We start from the raw sequence: 18,821 nt of genomic DNA on the forward strand, positions 1-18,821 counted from the left end.
TGAGACCTTGCTCATAATTGGATCATAGAAACAGATTGCTTTGATTTAATTTTGGTTGGGTCAACTGAAGCTCAGCAGTTATAGCTATTCCAATTGTTACTCTTCCCATTCTTGTCACACTGTTTATTTCCAACATCAAATGCTTATTTATCTGTCATATTAAAACCCTCTACACTCCTCTCTTTTCTGCTTGACTGTTTCATTCTTCTCCCTACTTTTATTAAGAGAAACTTCCCAACTAAAAGAAAAGAAGAAGACAGGAAAGCACAGTACGAATGGATCATCAACTTTATTAAAATGCCCTCTGCCTACCAATTACCTGTCTTGAGCTGCTCTCTTCCCTTTCCTTAAGACAAGCTCTACCTAGCCTTTCTTTTCAAAACATCAACTTTTGGAGGTCCTTTAGAAACAAGAGCCACCTAAGGTGTGACTGTTGTTCTTAATGTACTATGTTATTTCTCATCTCTTTTCTTGTCGCTTGGTTATCTCATACTGCTACAGTATCTTACCTTTTATCTGGTATATTGTATATATGTTTATTTGTTTATTTGAAATAGGATAGGGAAGGGGGAAAAACAAGATGAGGGGAGGAGGAGGTGGAAGGGAAATGGAGACAAAAACTTGAGAAGGAGTATCAATGTTTGTGAAGTAATGCACTTTCTATCTGGAAAATATAATTTAACCCTTCTATTAATTACAATAAAAATATTTTACAAACATCAACTATTCTGAAGCTCAAAAGTTCTGAGTTAGACAGGTGTTTACTACATTCAACATCTAGCCTTTATCTTTAAAACACCAACTTTTCTGAAGCTCAAAAGTTCTGAATTAGACAGGGGTTTTCTACATTCAACCAAAATGTGCTTCCTGAAATGCATAATGCAAATTTCATCTAAAATAGAAACTCACAGTAAAGGCTCCAGTTTTCATAGGCTATCTTTAAAAAAGAGAAAAGTATATTAGGTGAGTCAGAGCCAGGGATCAGCTTTCAGATTTCATGGTGGTGAAGATATCATCTTTTGGATCACAGTGAAACAATGTGATGTTCTGTATAATAGTCCTTGAATCTCCTCAAGTGATAGTAAGCTTTTAAAAAGATACACATGGGCCATAAGAAGGTCATTATGACCTGATCTCTACCACAAACTTGGCTGAACTCACATAATCTGTTCTGACACTGTCAGGATCAGAAGGCCCCTCCCTTCATTGTGAGGACTGAGTCCTGGAGACAGAGGACTCCCCTTACATGTCACTTTCTATTAATTATAGGCTGACTCTGGAAGGGATTACTGAATTTGTCCCATAAAAGGAGAATGACTCAATTTCCAAGCTGCTGTTTTAACACATACTTTCAATCCATTGACCGTGTTTAGTTACTTAGCTGTTGAAATAATCCCAGGAAATGGCTAATCTTGAGAATGTGCTTAAGCACAGTTTGAGACAAAGGTAACTGTGTGGATAAGGGAGTCTCCTTCACACAAAAACTGTCCCATAACAACTTTTTGTTTAAGAATATGACTTGTTTAAAAATTGTTCAAGAATTAAACAATTGTTTTAAAATTGTTAAAGAATATGAATGGAGTTATTGTGTCAGATGGGTAATGTATAAATAAAAAAGTTCTACATTGTAAGCCTAAAAATACTCCAAGCAAAAACGAAAACAAAAACAAAAAGTCCACGAAAACATAAGCAAAATGTTCTCCTGCTGAGATGTCAGATGATGTAAATAGTTGAATATTTGACTGATAATGTTAATTATGATATTTTTAGGTTCTCATCATTAAAGTTTTTAAACAGGAATATACAATGCTAATTCTCTCATGTAGAAACAGTGTCACATGATGTGTATTTATCAAATATATTTTTGTTTTAGGCTGATAAATCTTCATTTAGTATTGGAGGATTAGAATTTTTATTAACAGTAAAATTGGATATGATATTTTTTAAGTGTTGAAGCATTAGTAGTCCAACAAAATAAATGCCAGTAATTGGGTATCTGAAAGTAGCAGGTGGGACCAACGAGAAGGGGCAGGTGAATGAAAGAAGAAAAAGAAGAAAATAGTCAGAAAATTCAATGCATACTCTATGTAGAAGAGAAGCTTCAGGGAAAGAATGGGATTGTGAAAAATGAGAATAATGAAAGGGTTGACATTGATAAGGCCCATTATATTCATATACTACTTTGTTGAACAATGAAATAATGATAAAAATAAAACTTAAAAATTGTAGTACAAGCCCATCCAGATTATACGATATTCACTGGACTCAATGTCTAGAGTCAGGTCACAGAATAATGTGTGTGTGTGTGTGTGTGTATGTGTGTGTGTGTGTGTGTGTGTGTGTGTGTGTGTGCGTGTGTGTGCGTGCGTGTGCTTTACAGCAGTCTTGGGGGCTTGAACTCTGGACCTAACCACTGTCTCTAAGCTTCTTTTTGTTCAAGGCTAGATCTTTGCCACTTGAGCCACAATTCCACTTTTGGAATTTTTGGTAGTTAGAGATAATAGTCACATGGACTTTTCATTCTGGGCAAGCTTTGAACCATTATCCTCAGATCTCTGCCTTGTGAGTGACAAGGATTATAGGCATGAGACAGTGGCTCCTAGCAAATCTATTCTTTTAGAGAAAAGAGTAGCATTTATAGAATTGTCTAACACAGGAAACTACCAGTGAAGAAACTGCCAGCAGTTTACCCGTGTGTGCATCTGTGCTATTTGGTTCCAGGATGAGAAAAAAAAAATCACAGTGAGTAAAGGACCAATCTTTGGTGCAAGAAGGGAGTATTTATTGATCCTTTGTGAAATGTGTATTAGGAAATTTTATTTAGTTATCTAATAAAGAAAATGTCTCTTTTTCCATATTTTAGTTAAGAATATGGACGAAGCAGGAAATCAAGCACTATTCTAATTCAAGAAGCTTTCTTCTCAATTTCACTGCATCAGATCTATATTTTGTACATTATCATGAAAGCAAAGAAAGCATTCGTATTCTTATGTAAAGGAAATGAAGGAGGAGCTGGGAGTTTGGCCTAGCAGTAGAGTGCTTGCCTAGTATGCGCAAAAACCCAAAAAAGCTAGAAATGGTGCTGTGGCTCAAGTGGTAGAGCACTAGCCTTGAAGAAAAGCCCAAGGACAGTGTTTAGGCCCTGAGTTCAATCCTCAGGACTGGCAAAAAAAAAAAAAAGGAAATGAAGTTAAATATCTTAGTGATTATTGCTATTGTACTAGACACAGGATTAAAACCATTTTCTATTTCATATATTTGTCCCAAATTTAAATTTAGAGATAAAAGACTGAGATAGGTTGTCTTTGAAGTGTAGATATTTTGTTAAGAAGATGGCTTTGTGCTGCATGTTTGCAATACAGTGCAAACATAGGACTGGACTATTTGAACTCTTGACTTTGAGGCCAATATGAGAGACATGACTAAATTCCATACCCCAAAATATGAATATGGAAAAGTAAGCACTGTGTGCTTGCTTGATGTGGTTTCAGGATACCTACAGTTGTTGAACTCACTGAAGGTGTAAAATAAAAGGATATTAATGTGGATAAATATTTGTAGATTGGGGGGGGGAGTATGGCCTAGTGACAGAGTGCGTTCATAGAAATCACGAAGCCCTGGGTTTGATTCCTCTGTACTACATACACAGAAAAAAATCAGGAAGTGGTGCTGCGGTAGAGTGCTAGCTTTGAGAATGCCTAAAGACAGTGTTCAGGCCCTGAGGTCAAGCCTCAGGAATAGCAAAAGAAATGCTTCTAGATTTTTCTGAAATAACTATCATTAAAAATTTCTTGAAGTAGAAATTGTAATAGCATAAGTCATGTAAATTAAGAGTACAAAAATATTTGAATTATTTTCCATGATTTATATTAATATATAGGTATTTCTGTGTCTGTTCCTGAAAATGTTCCTGCATCTACTTTTATATACATGATTCTTTCAAGAGATCCAGATCTAGGACAGGAAGTTGAAGTAAGTTTTAATGATCAGTTATTTACATTTTCCAAACTTGATTTAGAAAATAGAGTGCTCAATTTGAACAATCAAAGTTCATTTCCTCGTGGATTTAATTAAAATAGCCATTAAGACGACACTGGGCAGGCAGTATAAAATCTGAGCGCACTTTCTGGCTGGTTAAAAACTGAAATAATAAAAGACATGGCTTGAAAAGGGAAAACCTATAAGTTACTGATGTTTTGAATAAGCCTCACCCCTTTTATCTACCCAAAACTATTGTCTAAGAGTAATGAATTGCAAGATTGACAGAAGCTCAGAAATTATAAGAACTCTTGTGCGAGCCACCACTTGGGGGCTTTATTCTTATTTCATGCATAGATAGCAGGAAATGTTTTTCTCATTTGTTTCTGCCTACTACATTTTAATTCTATATTTTCGACTATATGTGTCTCCGTGTTATACTAAAAATAAATTTTTGCTAAAAACAAAAAGTAGTCTTTATTATCTTCTGAAGTCAATAGAAATGAGAGAAGAAATTCACATTTATTAATATAGTAACATTATAAAAATGATATGTCTTTTGGGGTAATAGTGGCTTATATGTTTGATCCAAGATAACTTAGAAGACTGTGTTCTGGAAATCTAAAGTCCAGCTTAGGCAGAAAACTTCATATGACTCCATCTCCAAAAACAACCAGCAAAAAATGTTGGGCTGGATGCATGGCTCAAGTGGTAGAGTGACAAATAGCAAGTGGTGTTGCCCTGACTACCAAAAGTAAAATTAGATCATATGGTTTGGAAGTGAAAATGAAAACTCAAGCTAAAATTATCTGAAAGTCCTTAAAAAAACTAGAAATAAACTTTTCCGGTATTCATCTGTTCATATTTGTACACAGTACTAGAATGACCTCTTCTTTCATTACCTTTCATTGGCCGCAGTTAGATATACTTACTTTGTTTGCATAATTTGAATAAATCATATTTTAGATCTTCATATTATTAGTGATTTCAGCAATATTTGTGAAGAACAGAGAATTAAAAAATAATAGATGACAAAATAATTGTAGGTTAAGAGGGGGTAATGAAGAAATTTAAAATAATTTATTCATGACCAAATTTTCTCAGAAAGTTTTATGGTGTAACATGACCTGTAATTGAATTAGTTTCATAAGGAAAAAAAATGTTTTCTTGGTTATATATGATAAATCATATTAATATCTTGGAATAGCCTACCCTAGATTTAGTGACTAATTCAAATTCTCCATAAAATAAAAATAGAGTGTTTTTTTCTCTGTGTGTTCATGCTTTTATAACAACTGGCTTATAAACACGACTAGGGAATATTGTTGAAGCTAAAGTTTTGGGAAGAATCTCTCTGGAGAATTTAATGCATATATAGCCTTTTTCTGCTGAGCTGATTATGATGAGACACTGATCATTACACTTAGTTATATTTTTGGCTAACATGAGTTTTACATTGAGGATTGAAAAGACCACCTTACAGACACATACAATTCTTTGCTTACAGGCACAAATGCTCCATTCTGGGCTTGCATATCTACCAATCTGGGTCAGGTTACAGGTCAGACTATGGAGGTGATGTGTGAGATGTGGGATACATGTTTGTGTGTGCATTGGGGTAAATCTTTCCATAAAATCTAATTATCATGACGTATTTTTCCAATAGAAAAAAAGTAGTGTTAATAAGCTGTAAAAATCACCAGAAAAATATGCAAAACAAGCACCGAGACGTGCAGTATGATAATTTTTCAAATAAATCTAAGCCACAATAATAAAGGAAAAAACAAAAGATTTTTTTCCTATAAGAATGTGTACTAAATTTTCAAACCTTAATATAAGCCAACTCAGATTGTTCCCTTACCAACCAACATAATGAAGTTAATATGACCATCCAAATGGACCCTGTGCCTAAAAATGGATTCACATCTCCCAGGCTTTACATGTTTTCTTTGAGCCAGAGTCTGAATGTAATTTCTTATAATTTATTTTCTTTATGAAATTCTTCTCAAATTATAGAATATTTTCATCTTGAATCTGAGCCTTGTTTCAGCATGAGTGATAAGAATAGGAAGAAATATGCTAATGCCCACAGAAATAGTATCTGTCCAAAGTACTACTTCATTTTTTGCCATGTAAGAAAACAGTATAGATGAGATCAAATGTTTTTTTTTCTAAATAATTCATTGCATGTACCTCTTTAGATACACTTCCTGAGTATGCACTAGGGAATGGCTTTTTATATTGGAAAAAGCTGTAAGTACATCACCAGAGAGTAAACTAATTGTGAAACTAATGACAGCTTTTTACCAAAAATGTTGTAGTAGTTACTTACCAAAAAAAAAAAAAATTAGGAAAAAACAGATAGCTAAAAACGTAAGAGAATGTTCAAGTTGTTTCTGAAGTATAGAACTCAAAGTCAGCTTCAATTTTATTTATGGGCATTGTCTTTACAAAATTAATTTTGGTATAGTTTTTGCCGAACCATCACATCAAAACTGTCAGCTCAAAATTCATGCTTTTTCAATACCACGTTAATCATGTGTGTGTGTTCACAGTTTTTAATATTAAATTCTTCGAATAATGCCACGGCCTACTTTGCTTTGGATCCTTATAATGGTGCCATTTCAAAAACTGCAGAACCTCTTTTGGACTATGAAACAAATCCAAAGGTAAGACTAAATTTCTACATTAAGCATTAAATAACCAACACATTTCAACTAAAATTAATGATTAAGATTCAGTCAAAATGAAAAGTGAAGTTACTAAAATTTTTAACTAAAATTTCCATGTTTACGTATTTATTTCTAGCAAATGAGAGCCAGGTTTCGGATGGCCCATTCCTATGTCACTGGCATCTTTGGAGGCTAATATCGGATAGATGGAAGCCACGTTGGGTAGAAACATCAATGAGGCTCTTAATGTACCTTCTATCTGGCAAATATAATGTAACCCTTCTATTAATTACAATAAAAAATATATGAAAAAAAGTAGGAAACAGAGCTATAACTCGAGAGGCAGAACAACATCATTGGTTGAAAAATGCTAAACATGGTTGTCAATTCCATTCCCCTCTGTTGGTACAAATTAAAAACAAAAACAAACAAACAAAGAAACAAATGAAAAGAAGAGATTCAAGAGAAATTAAATAAATAAGGCAATTCCTTAGAAAGGCAAAGTCAAAGCTCAGCAAAATAAACCAGAGGAAGAATTTACTTGAAAGAGGTGGGGTAGAATCACAGGGATAAAGGAAGAGAAATGAAGAAAAGAAAGGAGGAAAAATGTAGTCAAGAATCCAATGTGTCCCCTACAAAATTAAGAAGTGAGGAAAAGGAGAGGAGAGGAGCGGAGAGGAGAGGAGAGGAGAAGAGAGGAGAGGTGAGGAGAGGAGAGAAGAGAGGAGAGGAGAGGGATAGATGAGAATGTTGACAAGGGTGACACTTATCAAGATATCTTGTGTTAATAAATGGCTTTATCACATAGCAATTCCTTTGTACAAAGACTTCAGGATAATATAAAACAAGAGGAACTTATTTGATTCATTTAATGTTTTTAATAGACTTTCTTCAAATGTTATTTCACTATTTGCATGTTAACTTGTGTGATGTGATATGTGGTATGATGGTGTGTGATGGTGGTGGTGGTGGAGGTGGTGTGTGTGTGTGTGTGTGTATGTTCAACAAATATTTGCGTTCTTATTCTGGGAGCCCTCTCCGACTAAATATAATAGGGCCATATAAAGTTCAATTTTCTTCCAGTTCTTTCCAACATTTCTCATTGTTTCTAGTAATGGACTTACAAGGCTTTTTTTTCCTACCAAATATCTTAATTAGTCTTTGATTTTACTAAATTACAAATATTTTGGCCAAAACTAATTTCTCTATGAAAAAAATATAGAAATAATTGATGGCTATTTTTGTACAAATTGTGGTAAACTAATTATTATATTACTTTTCCCTGTGGTATGACAGGATGACATCATATATAGTAAATTTTGGTCTTTCTTACTCACTCCAAAATAAACTGTGACAATTTCTTCTTCATTTTATTCATTTATTCGCTTATTTATCCATGCTTTTTTATCTCTTGGATCAATAGTGGGTTTTTTGCTTTCTTCTGTATATGTTTATTGCAATTAATAGAAGGGTTACATGATATTTGCCAGATAGAAAGTAAATTAATTCATGTACATTCATACCCTTTCTCATGTCTTGGTCCCCATTTCCCTCCCCCACCCTGCCCCTCATCTTGTTTTCCCAATTTCTCTACCCTATTTCAAATAACCAAATACGCATACATACTATATATCAGATAACAAGGTGAAATATTGTAACAAGATGAGATAACCAAGGGAGAGCAAAAGAGATGAGAGATAACATAGTACATTAAGGACAACAATCACTCATTATATTTCTTTTATTTATATATCCTGGAGGTCCTTTCATTTAGTTCACTCTATATGGTCTTATGTATCTAGGTTTTATTCTATTGTAAATCTCTGCTAGGACAGCCCAAGGTTTCTACTGATTATGACAAATGAGGGAAACCATTGAGCCTAAGTTCCTTTGCATCTGGCTTACTTCACTTAATATGATTTTTTCCAAGTCTTTCCATTTCATTACAAATGGGGCGATGTCATTCTTTCTGAGAGCAGCATAGAATTCCATTGTGTATAAATACCACATCTTGTTGAGCCACTGAACAACTGAGGGGTATCTGGGTTGGTTACATATCTTTGCTATGGTAAGTAGTGCTGCAATGAACATCGTTGTGCTAGTAGATTTAGTATGTTATCCATTTTTTATACTGGTTCTGAGGCTTGAAGTCAGCACCTGGGCATTGGTTTTGAGCTTTTCTTTTCTTTCTCAAATACATGCTATTGTCACTGAAGAGGTGACGTACAGATAGGTGACAGTTACATAAATGAGGCAATGAGGACTTTTTTTAGCCACTTTATCAGTTCTCCTGCTCCTCAGTTTTTCACTTCCACATCCATCCACAATTTATATAGTTTATTTTCCATTTTGGTGTCTAGTGAGTACCATTGCTGCATTTATTCACCCTTCTTCCCACATTTCCTTTGGTCCCTCTTATTCTGCCCAAGACAAGTAAACTAACAAACAAGACAAAAGGAAACAAACCAAAACAGCAGCAGCAACAAAATATCTCGTTTCCATTTCTTGGAGCTCATTTCATAAAATATTATTTGATATGATCATATACATGTAGCCATTGAGCATCTGTATTTATAAATGTACTCCTTTGGTCTCACTGTGTGAATGTCTACAGATCATGTCCCAGTACATATATATTTATGTGGAGGAAACCATGCAAGCTATGCTTCTTGGGTTTGGCTTACTTCACTTGTAATTTTTTCAATTCTTTCCATTTCCTTACAAATGGTACAATATCATTCTTTCTGATGGAAGCATAGATTTCCATTGTGTACATATCCAATATATTCTTGATCCATTCATCTACTGAGGGGCATCTAGGTTGATTCCATATATTGACTATAGTAAATAATGATGCAGTGAACATTTCACTTCAAGCTACTGCTCTACTGTTTGAGCCACAGATTCATTTATTTGGAGATAAGAATCTCACAGACTTTCTTTCCTGAGCTGGCTTCCAACCAATATCCTCATATTTCACACACTTGAACAGCTATGATTACAGAGGTGAGCAACTGATGTCCAGCTCTTTCTTTATTCTGACATATATTGTTCTTTATTTATTAAAAGAAAGTTCTATTGACATTTTATTTAATTGCATCAAATTTCAAAATTAAACACTTTTTTCATATATTTTCATTGTAAGTAATAGAAGGGTTACATGATATTTGCCAGATAGAAGGTGTATTAATTCACATACATTGATACCCTTTCACATGTCTTGGTCCCCATTTCCCTCCCCCCACCCCCACGGATCATCTAGTTTTCCCTCTTCCTATCCGATTTCAAATAACCAAATACAAATATATCCGATATATCAGATAACAAAGTGAGATACTGTAACAATATGAGATAAACAACAGACAGCAAAAGAGATGAGAGCTAACATAGTTCATTAAGGACAACAATCATTCATTATATGGCTTTTGTTTCTATATCCTAGAGGTCCTTTCATTTAGCGTCATACTATATGGCCTTATGTATCAAGGTTTTGCTCTATTGCAAATCTCTGCTAGGAGAGCCCAAGGTTGCTACTGATTATGACAAATGAGGGAAACCATTGAGCCTAAGTTCCTTTGCATCTGGCTTACTTCACTTAATATGATTTTTTCTAAGTCTTTCCATTTCCTAACAAATGGGGCGATGTCATTCTTTCTGACAGCAGCATAGAATTCCGTTGTGTACAAATACCATATCTTGTTGATCCACTCATCAACTGAGGGACATCTAGGTTGGTTCCATATCTTTGCTATGGTAAGTAGTGCTGCAATGAACATTGTTGTGCTAGTGGATTTAGTATGTCCTTGTTTCTGGACCTTTGGGTAAATGCCTAGTAGTGGAATTGCTGGGTCATAGGGGAGCTCTATGTTTAGTCTTTTGAGGAGCTGCCATACTGCTTTCCATAGTGGTTGAACGAGTTTGCACTCCCACCAACAGTGTAGTAGTGATCTATCCTGGCCACATCCCCTGCAACATCTGTTGTTATTAGTTTTCTTGATCCTGGCCATTCTAACTGGAGTGAGGTAGAATCTTAAAGTTGTTTTGATTTGCATTTCTTTTATGACCAGAGATGTCGAGCATTTCTTCATGTGTCTATAGGCCATTTTTGTTTCTTCTTCAGAGAAAACTCTCTTTAATTCTTTGGCCCATCTTTGAATTGGATGGTTGTTTCTTTGAGGATTTGTTTTTGAGATTCAATTTTTTGAGCTGTTGATATATTTTAGATATGAGGCCTTTGTCTGTTGTATGGTTGGTGAAGATCTTCTCCCACTCTGTAGGCTTCCTAATTAGTTTACTAGCTATGTCCTTTGCCATACAAAAGCTCTGCAGTTTAATGCAGTCCCACTTATCCAGCCTTTCTCTGATTTTTTGTGATTCTTGGTCCTTATTAAGAAAGTTTTGACCTGTGCCAAGGAGACCTAGTGTATCTCATATTACTTCTGGTAAAGTTTTCAGTGTGTCGGCTTTTATCTCAAGGTCTTTTCACTTTATAGATGCATTTATTCATTTAGAGTTTTACTTAGCTCCTTCAGAAATATTCGTATTTATCCCATAAGCTTTTTTACATCATATGTAGAACATTCCAAGCAACTTTATTATGTTCATAAATATTTATTTCTTGCTGTTCTTTATGATTATTTGGAGAACACATAGCTTATATTACATGTCTTTTTTATTTTGGGGGTGATGTACAGAGGGGTTACAATTACATTTGTCAGGTAGTGGGTTCATTATGTCTTCAGCACTGTTACCTCTTCCCATTTTTTGGCTGTTTCTTTCTCTTGATATGGTATATTTGATGATTTAGTCATTTTGGGGGGGCATTTCTAGGTTTGAACTCAGGACCTCATGCTTACAACTAGCACTCTAACACTTGAACTATACCACTAGCCTGTCTTTTGTCGGGTTAATTAGAGATGGAGTCTTGTGGACTTTTCTGTCCTGGATGGTTTCAAGTATTCATTCTCTAGGTCTTAATCTCCTGAGTGTCTAGGATTACAGATATCCAACACATGCATCCAGAAAAATTTGCTTTGTTAGTTTGCAGTACTAGGGATTGAACTCAGGGCTTCCTATTTGCTAGCCATATACTCTATCCCTTGAGTAATATCACTTCTATCACTCCTATAATTCCTTATCACTCCAGGTCACTTATAACTTCTTTTGTCAGTTGTGGGACTTATACTCAGTGTCTAGTTGTTGTCACTGAGCTCTTCAGCTCAAGGCTAGCACTCTACTCCTTGAACCACGGTGCCACATCCACTTATAACTTTTAATTTATGTTTTATCACTCATTTTTTGATGATGAGGATTTTCTAAGCAATGTTTACCAGGTAGGATAAATATTAGCAGCAACCTTGATAGTGTCAGAATTTGGAAAAATATTGCTCAAATGTGAAAACAAGAATATGGCTTAACTTTAAGTTTTAGTAGGTTATGTTTTTTTTACTTAAAATAAATTTTTTAATAAACTATGATACATGCTAAAATCAATTACTTCAATTGGTCTCTAGAAGGTACATGCATATTATCTGGGTAGGCTGCCTTTGCAAATAGAACAAAAGAGCAAACTTTAAACTGACAGGCTGAATTGAAAACCCTCTGTGCAACTATTTAATAATAATCAAAGATTAAATTCTAACACTTTTATAAACAAAGATAACTAAAGTGACTTTCCCCCAGAGCCAGAACTACATTTCCAGTGCCTTGGAAAGTCACTTTAGGTTATGTTTTTATTAAAGAATATTTAATCAAGAATTTGATTTTGACTTCCATACTTCTCCATTGGTTCAGATGATAATAGTGTCTGTTTCTCTCTGATATCATACTTTGAAATTTGAATTTTCTGAGACATTTCATCTATAGCTAAAGTGGAATACTCAACATGATACAATAATGGCACTGGATTTCACATATATAACTTATTAAAGAATTAAACTGAATAAAACAAAAAATCTAAAATCTATCTTTGATTTCATAAAACTTAACCATTACATTATTAGAGCATTTTTCTCATAAAAATTCTTGTCTTTAAGTGATTACATTTTTACCGCTTGGAAGTTTTTAAAATATCTGTGAGTTTTCTGATTTTTTTTCAAAAATAATATATTTGTTGTCTTTATAACTTTTTCCCTACTTATGAGAACTTACTCTCTTGTGTTATTTCAATATATTTAAATCTAATAACGCCTGAAATACAGTATATCAAAATTAATGTTTAAAATATAATCTAAAATATAGAAGTTATGGAAGAACTCTGTGAACATTCAAGAAAGTCTCTTAGGGGGGTTGAAGGAGGTGGGAAAGTGGAGAAAATATAGTCATTACCTTATACATGTAACTATAACCTCCCTGTACATCACTTTGACAATAAAATTAAATAAATTAAATAAAAGAAATTTTCTTGAATGTGCTTAAGGTATTTTAGGAATGGTCTACTCTTTTATACTTCCAATATTTAAAAGTACCTTTGAATTTTATTTTAAAAGAATTATTATAAAAACTCTTGGATGCAAAGGGAAAAAGCCATATAATGAGTGATTGTTGTCCTTAATGTACTATGTTATCTCTCATCTCTTTTTCTCTCCCTTGGTTATCTCATATTGTTACATTATCTCTCCTGGTTATCTGATATACTGTATATATGCATATTTGGTTATTTGAAGTCAGATAGGGAAGGGAGAAAAACAAGATGAGGGGCTGGTGGGCGGTGGCAAATGGAGAACAAGACATGAGAAAGGGTATCAATGTATGTGAAGTAATGCACCTTCTATCTGGTGAATATAATGTAACCTTTCTATTAACTACAATAACAATATATGAAAAAAGGGGAACTACATATTTTAGGCATTCAAGTTGAAAATAATCCTCTCTTTCTCCCTTTCTCTCTCTCTTTTAAGCAATTCCATTTAGTGATTGCTGTGAAAAATAGGAAGCCATTCTCTTTGGAGTCCTGCATTGGCACCATTACCATAAATATCCAAAATGTTAATGATGAGATCCCTGTTCTTACGTAAGCAATGAATAATGTAAATATTTACATGCTAGGATTTCATACTAGAATAGATCTCAGTGGACTATTGTAAATGAAACAGTCACTAATATATATATATATATATATACACACACACACACATATATATAAATAATTTAAGTCTAAATGCTTTAAACTGTTAAAGTGTATGTGCCATAGAAAATTTAGAGTACTTTTAAGTATTTTCCTTTTGACAGATATAAAGAGACACTTGTTTACATTGAATGATAAATAAAAAGATCTTTGTCCCACAGACAGATACCAGATGCACCAATAAATATTTATGAAAATCTCCCTGTTGGAACAAAACTCATCAAATTGACAGCGGCTGATCGAGACATAGGGGACTCGGTATACTATGAATTTATTGGTACACGGAAAGAATTTTCAATAAATCAAGGTATAATTTTTTGTAGTTGATCAGTTCAGAAAATAAAACAAAATATTTTGCATTTGTTCAATATGCCAGCTTATCATTTTATCAGGATGAAATAATCTTTAAACTATTTAGAAGATTATAATGAGGTTGAAATATAATTATTCTTTCCTTGTTAGAATTATGAAAATGATTTTAAGTTTCTCTCTGTTCCAGAATACTCTAAGATAGTTCACATCTAAATGTGTGTCCTGTGCTTCCTGGGATTTTATTATATGAGTATTTGTTTTTCACCCTCTCCTAAGAAATAAATTTTCACAAGAAAACCAAAAATACACATTAACATAAATTGAATACTTATTTTATATCCTATATTCTCATGAGCAGTCTGCATAAGTAATAATCCCTCGAGATTATTATCCCTTGTTCTATTTTAATATATAACGCTAACATACGTAACTCTAAATATTTTTATTATGTTTGCCTTTTCTGTTTTGCTTGTTTGAATCAGAGCCTGCCACACATTAAGCAAGTGATCTTCCAATGAAGAGGGGAGATTTATGTCACCCAAAGTTCCTATGGATTTTCTGTACTTGAATATAGGCTGTTTGATTAAGATATTTGTAGCTACAAGTGTTTCACATGACTAGAAGTTACATAATCCTTCCTCTTAATGTAGACCTAAAGCAAGAATAGGGTGCAAGAAAAATAAGTTCTCTTTTTAAAGAAGGATATAGAGGGGTATACTTCTCACACATGTAAAGAACAGAATAAACTAACACACAGGCCCTGCCAGATGAAGACAAAGAACTCCATGCAGATTCTGTATAAGAGCGTCTAGAAGGTGGCTTGTAGAGGGGCTTCATGGTGCAGCCAGAGGGAGACAGAGGTCTTTGGGGGAGTAAGGTGGCATGGCAGAGCAGGGCAGCATGTGGGAGGGGCTGGAACACAGAGACCAGATATAATAAAACCACTAAGAGTCATAGAAGCTGATTTCTTCAACTGGAAGTGTAGATTATGACAGTAGAAAAAAAGGGAAAACAAGAATAAAAGGTGTAAGAGGAAATTAAAATCGAAGACATCAGAACAGATTGAACATTTTCTTTTATACATAGGCCTGTGGAGTTATGCATGTTAATATTGCTGTAACTGCATACCTGTTAGCACACAAAAAAATCCATAATTCTGTTTATGAGGTTTGCTACTTTGATTTGGATATTACAGATTGCATACATTTGTAAATTCTAATGTAATCCATAGTGATATACAAATACTATATATCAAAATATATGATTAAATGTGATAGTCCATCAAATCCAATGGAACACCTAGAGTCTGTAATTTTTACACTACTTTATGTTCAAATAAGTAAATTGGGTCTTATGATCTATATGTTCTATATGCTTGCATACTTTTACCCTCTTCACACAATTATCAATTACAAGAGGTAAACCAGTATCTCATGAATGGAGGAAAATGGCAGACAGCTGCTCAGCCAAGTAATTACAGTAGACATCAGCCGTAATGAGACAGACTGATAGCATGTAATAAGAACATCATCTAATTCCCATGATATTCAACATCGATAACCATATAACAGTGGTCTAGGCATGACTAAACATCCGGCAAATCCACTTGAGGGATGTTCTCCCATCGTGCTAGATTTTTACTACACCATGAGGTCAAGGTTATAAAACTCAAGAGACACTTGGAGAAGTTTTTCAGGCTGAAGAGACATGACAGTGTGTGATTTGACCTGACTCTTTCACTATAAAAACATTGAGATAATCAGTGAAATAGAATTGAGACCATCAGAACTGAAATACTGATGTGAACTTCTGGATGCTGATTTTTGATGGCTCTCTTGGAGAATGCTCTTTGGGGAAATGCACATTTGCGTGCTGAAGAATGAAGAAAATTAGGTCAGCTGCAGACTGTAATTGTTCAGGAATTAAATCCTTTCCTTGGTTGGTGGTTATTTAAAAATTAAGCAATTAAGTAAGAACAGAAGTTAAATTCAAGGGATGGCAGAGAAAATACTGAAAATCCTAGTTTAAAAGTTCCTGAAGGAAAGAAAAACAAAGCAATGCAGCCAACCCTCAGAAGCATCATTTAAGTAAACAGTCCAATAATGAAATTATTTGAACTACACATTTTTAAAAAGGCAAATAAGATGTCAGGAAAGAAAAACAATGTAGGATTTCTAACTCTGATGCATATTATCAAAAATATTAGATGTTAATTTTGAGAATAAATATTTGAAGCTATGCACAAGTGGCTCTCATCTGTAATTCTAGCTACTCGGGAGGCTGAGATTTGAGGATAGTAGTTTGAAGACAGTCCTGGAAGGAATGTCACTCTTATCTGCAATAAACGTCTCAGAAAACGTCAGAAGTAGCATTGTAGCACAAGTGTAGAGCCCTACTCTTGAGCACAAAGATATTTGGAATAAGCATCCAGGCCCTGAGTTCAAGTTCCCAGACAGGAAAAAATAGTAATTGAACTCCTAGGTAGAAGAGTAATTTACATGTAAGAGTGATAATCATAGTACAAAGACAAATCTTCATCTCCTGTTTCATAAGGTAACACATTTAGAAAGCTTGAAAACATGAAGACTCAACATTAGATTGGGTTTTGTTCAGAAAAATCATCTCATAAAGACAGCAGATAAAATTTAAGAAAGTTGGAAGAGATAAGCTAATTCATCCTGTTACTATTTTCCTGACCAATTCCCTGTCGAATGCAATCTACATGACCAAAAATGCCATGAGAGATACTGGTATAAGAAATGATGAGCATCTATTATATATTTAACTATTGTATAAAAATATTGTTTACTATCAGAATACATTACACATAAAGATTTCATGTTCTGCAATGTGTTGAAGAGAAAATTCCCAATTATGTTTTTATTGTTGTTTTCCACTGCATGCTGTCTCTACCCTAATTGACTTTGCTATTTCTACTTCCAGCTCACTTTCCTCCTGCATGTCCTGTGCTCATTTTTCTTTTCTTTTTTAAAAGTTATTATTATTATTATTATTATTATTTTATTGTCAAGATCATATATAGAGGGTTACAGTTGCATTCATCAGGTAGTAGGTACATTAGTCCTTGAACATTGATACCTCTTCTCATGTGTTTTTCTCCCATTTTCATTCCTGCATTTTCTCCCAATCATCTTGCTTTTCCCTTTCCCTTCCCTAATTCAAATAAACAAGTAAACATCTGTACAATGTACCAGGTACCAAAGTCAGGTACAGTAATGACATGAAATAAATCATAGGGGGAAACAAAAGAGAAAAGAAATAATCTCATCTAGTACATTAAAACAATCACAGAGATAAACCTATTGTTTCCATATCTTGGAGTTCATTTCACTTAGCCTCATCCCCTATGGCCATAGCTTTTGCTGTGCTCATTTTCTATTTCAACATTTATCTCTCTGTGCATTCCCCATCTAACCCAATGACCTACCATTACATATTTATTGATTCTGCAGTATAGCAGACTTCTCTTTTCTTTGCTTAACAACATTTGTTTCTTATTCCTGAAACAATTCCTATGAGCTTGTGAGGTTTCTGGTCAGCAACTGACCTTCCTTGTTTCTCTACTTCTGTTTTTATCCATGTGCCACTGTTTAAGGCATAGCTTGGTCATCTCCTTAATGCTGAATAAAATTTCATGTGTCTGCCTTTTAGACTCAGGAGAGATCACAGTTGCCTATCCTCTGGACTATGAAGATGTAACAGTTCCAAAGTCGTGGGTATTATACATTAGAGTTTATGACAGTGAAAGGACCCATTCAACCACTGGGTCACTAACAGTGATTCTACAAGATGTCAATGACAATTCACCTCAGTGCTCACGGGATATCTACACGTAAGTTATCGTGGCAGTTGCTTGTTTTTCAGATTTTTGCATAGAGAGGAAGGAGAGAAATGAATGAATAAACAGCAAACCATTGTGAAATTGAAGCACAAGCCTGCCATTCTTTCTTTACTCTAAATTGAAACAACACACAGCTTCATTTTCTCCTTTTATGATTGGACTTATTTTATAGAAAGCCAAATAAAGACAAGACATATGTGTTTCCAGCACTGAAGACTCATTTAAATAAGACTAATGCCAACTAGTTGCAGTAGAATTTGACTTATCCTGCAAATAGAGCAATTGAGATTTCTGTCTTCCTTTTGATAGAAATAATGTTTTATAGTAAGCAATACAGTTAGTTAATCTTCCTTTGACTAACTTGCCTCTCCCTTAAACATTATGAATAATAATGCAGGCATTTCATCCCTATATAGTAATAAAATAGTACAAAATCCATATGTAAAAATAGGGCCTTTGTTGTAGCTGAAGAATTAGTGCTAAGAGTCCGGCAGAAATGGCTCAACTTCCATAATTTAAAACTGGTAGGGCATATGCATGAAGGAAAAGCATGGATTAATTAATTTCAGGAGATCACACAGGGCTCTAGGATTTAAAAATACAAATCTAGGGTTCATGCCTGTAATCGTAGCTACTTAGGGGGTTGGGATCTGAGGACCACAGTTCAAAGCCAGTCTGGGCACTAAAATCTGTGAGACATTTACCACCAACTAACCACTAGAAAACTGGAAGTGGTGTTGTGGTTCAAGGGATATGGCAGTAGCCTTGAGCTGAAGAGCTCAGGGATAGTGCCAAGGTCCAGAGTTCACTACTGACAAAAATAAATAAATACAAACCTATGAATCTGAGGTGCAAATTGTTGTTTTGTTTA

The 18,821-nt window shown here is 34.3% G+C and overlaps 1 protein-coding gene across 1 annotated transcript in view; it reads left to right on the top strand.

Annotated features, from left to right (window-relative positions):
• LOC150063214 (cadherin-related family member 3-like) overlaps positions 1-18,821 on the top strand; it is a 173,540-nt gene that overhangs the window by 65,363 nt on the left and 89,356 nt on the right. Inside the window, exons 10-13 of the mRNA XM_090332223.1 lie at positions 3,881-3,972; positions 13,550-13,662; positions 13,938-14,083; positions 17,761-17,941. Coding sequence (XP_090188349.1) covers positions 3,881-3,972; positions 13,550-13,662; positions 13,938-14,083; positions 17,761-17,941 — 532 coding nt within the window. The remainder of the gene's footprint in view (positions 1-3,880; positions 3,973-13,549; positions 13,663-13,937; positions 14,084-17,760; positions 17,942-18,821) is intronic.

The sequence above is a fragment of the Megascapheus bottae genome, chromosome 5, assembly GCF_031878675.1.
Source record: "Megascapheus bottae isolate mThoBot1 chromosome 5, mThoBot2.hap1, whole genome shotgun sequence".
NCBI classification, from domain to species: domain Eukaryota; kingdom Metazoa; phylum Chordata; class Mammalia; order Rodentia; family Geomyidae; genus Megascapheus; species Megascapheus bottae.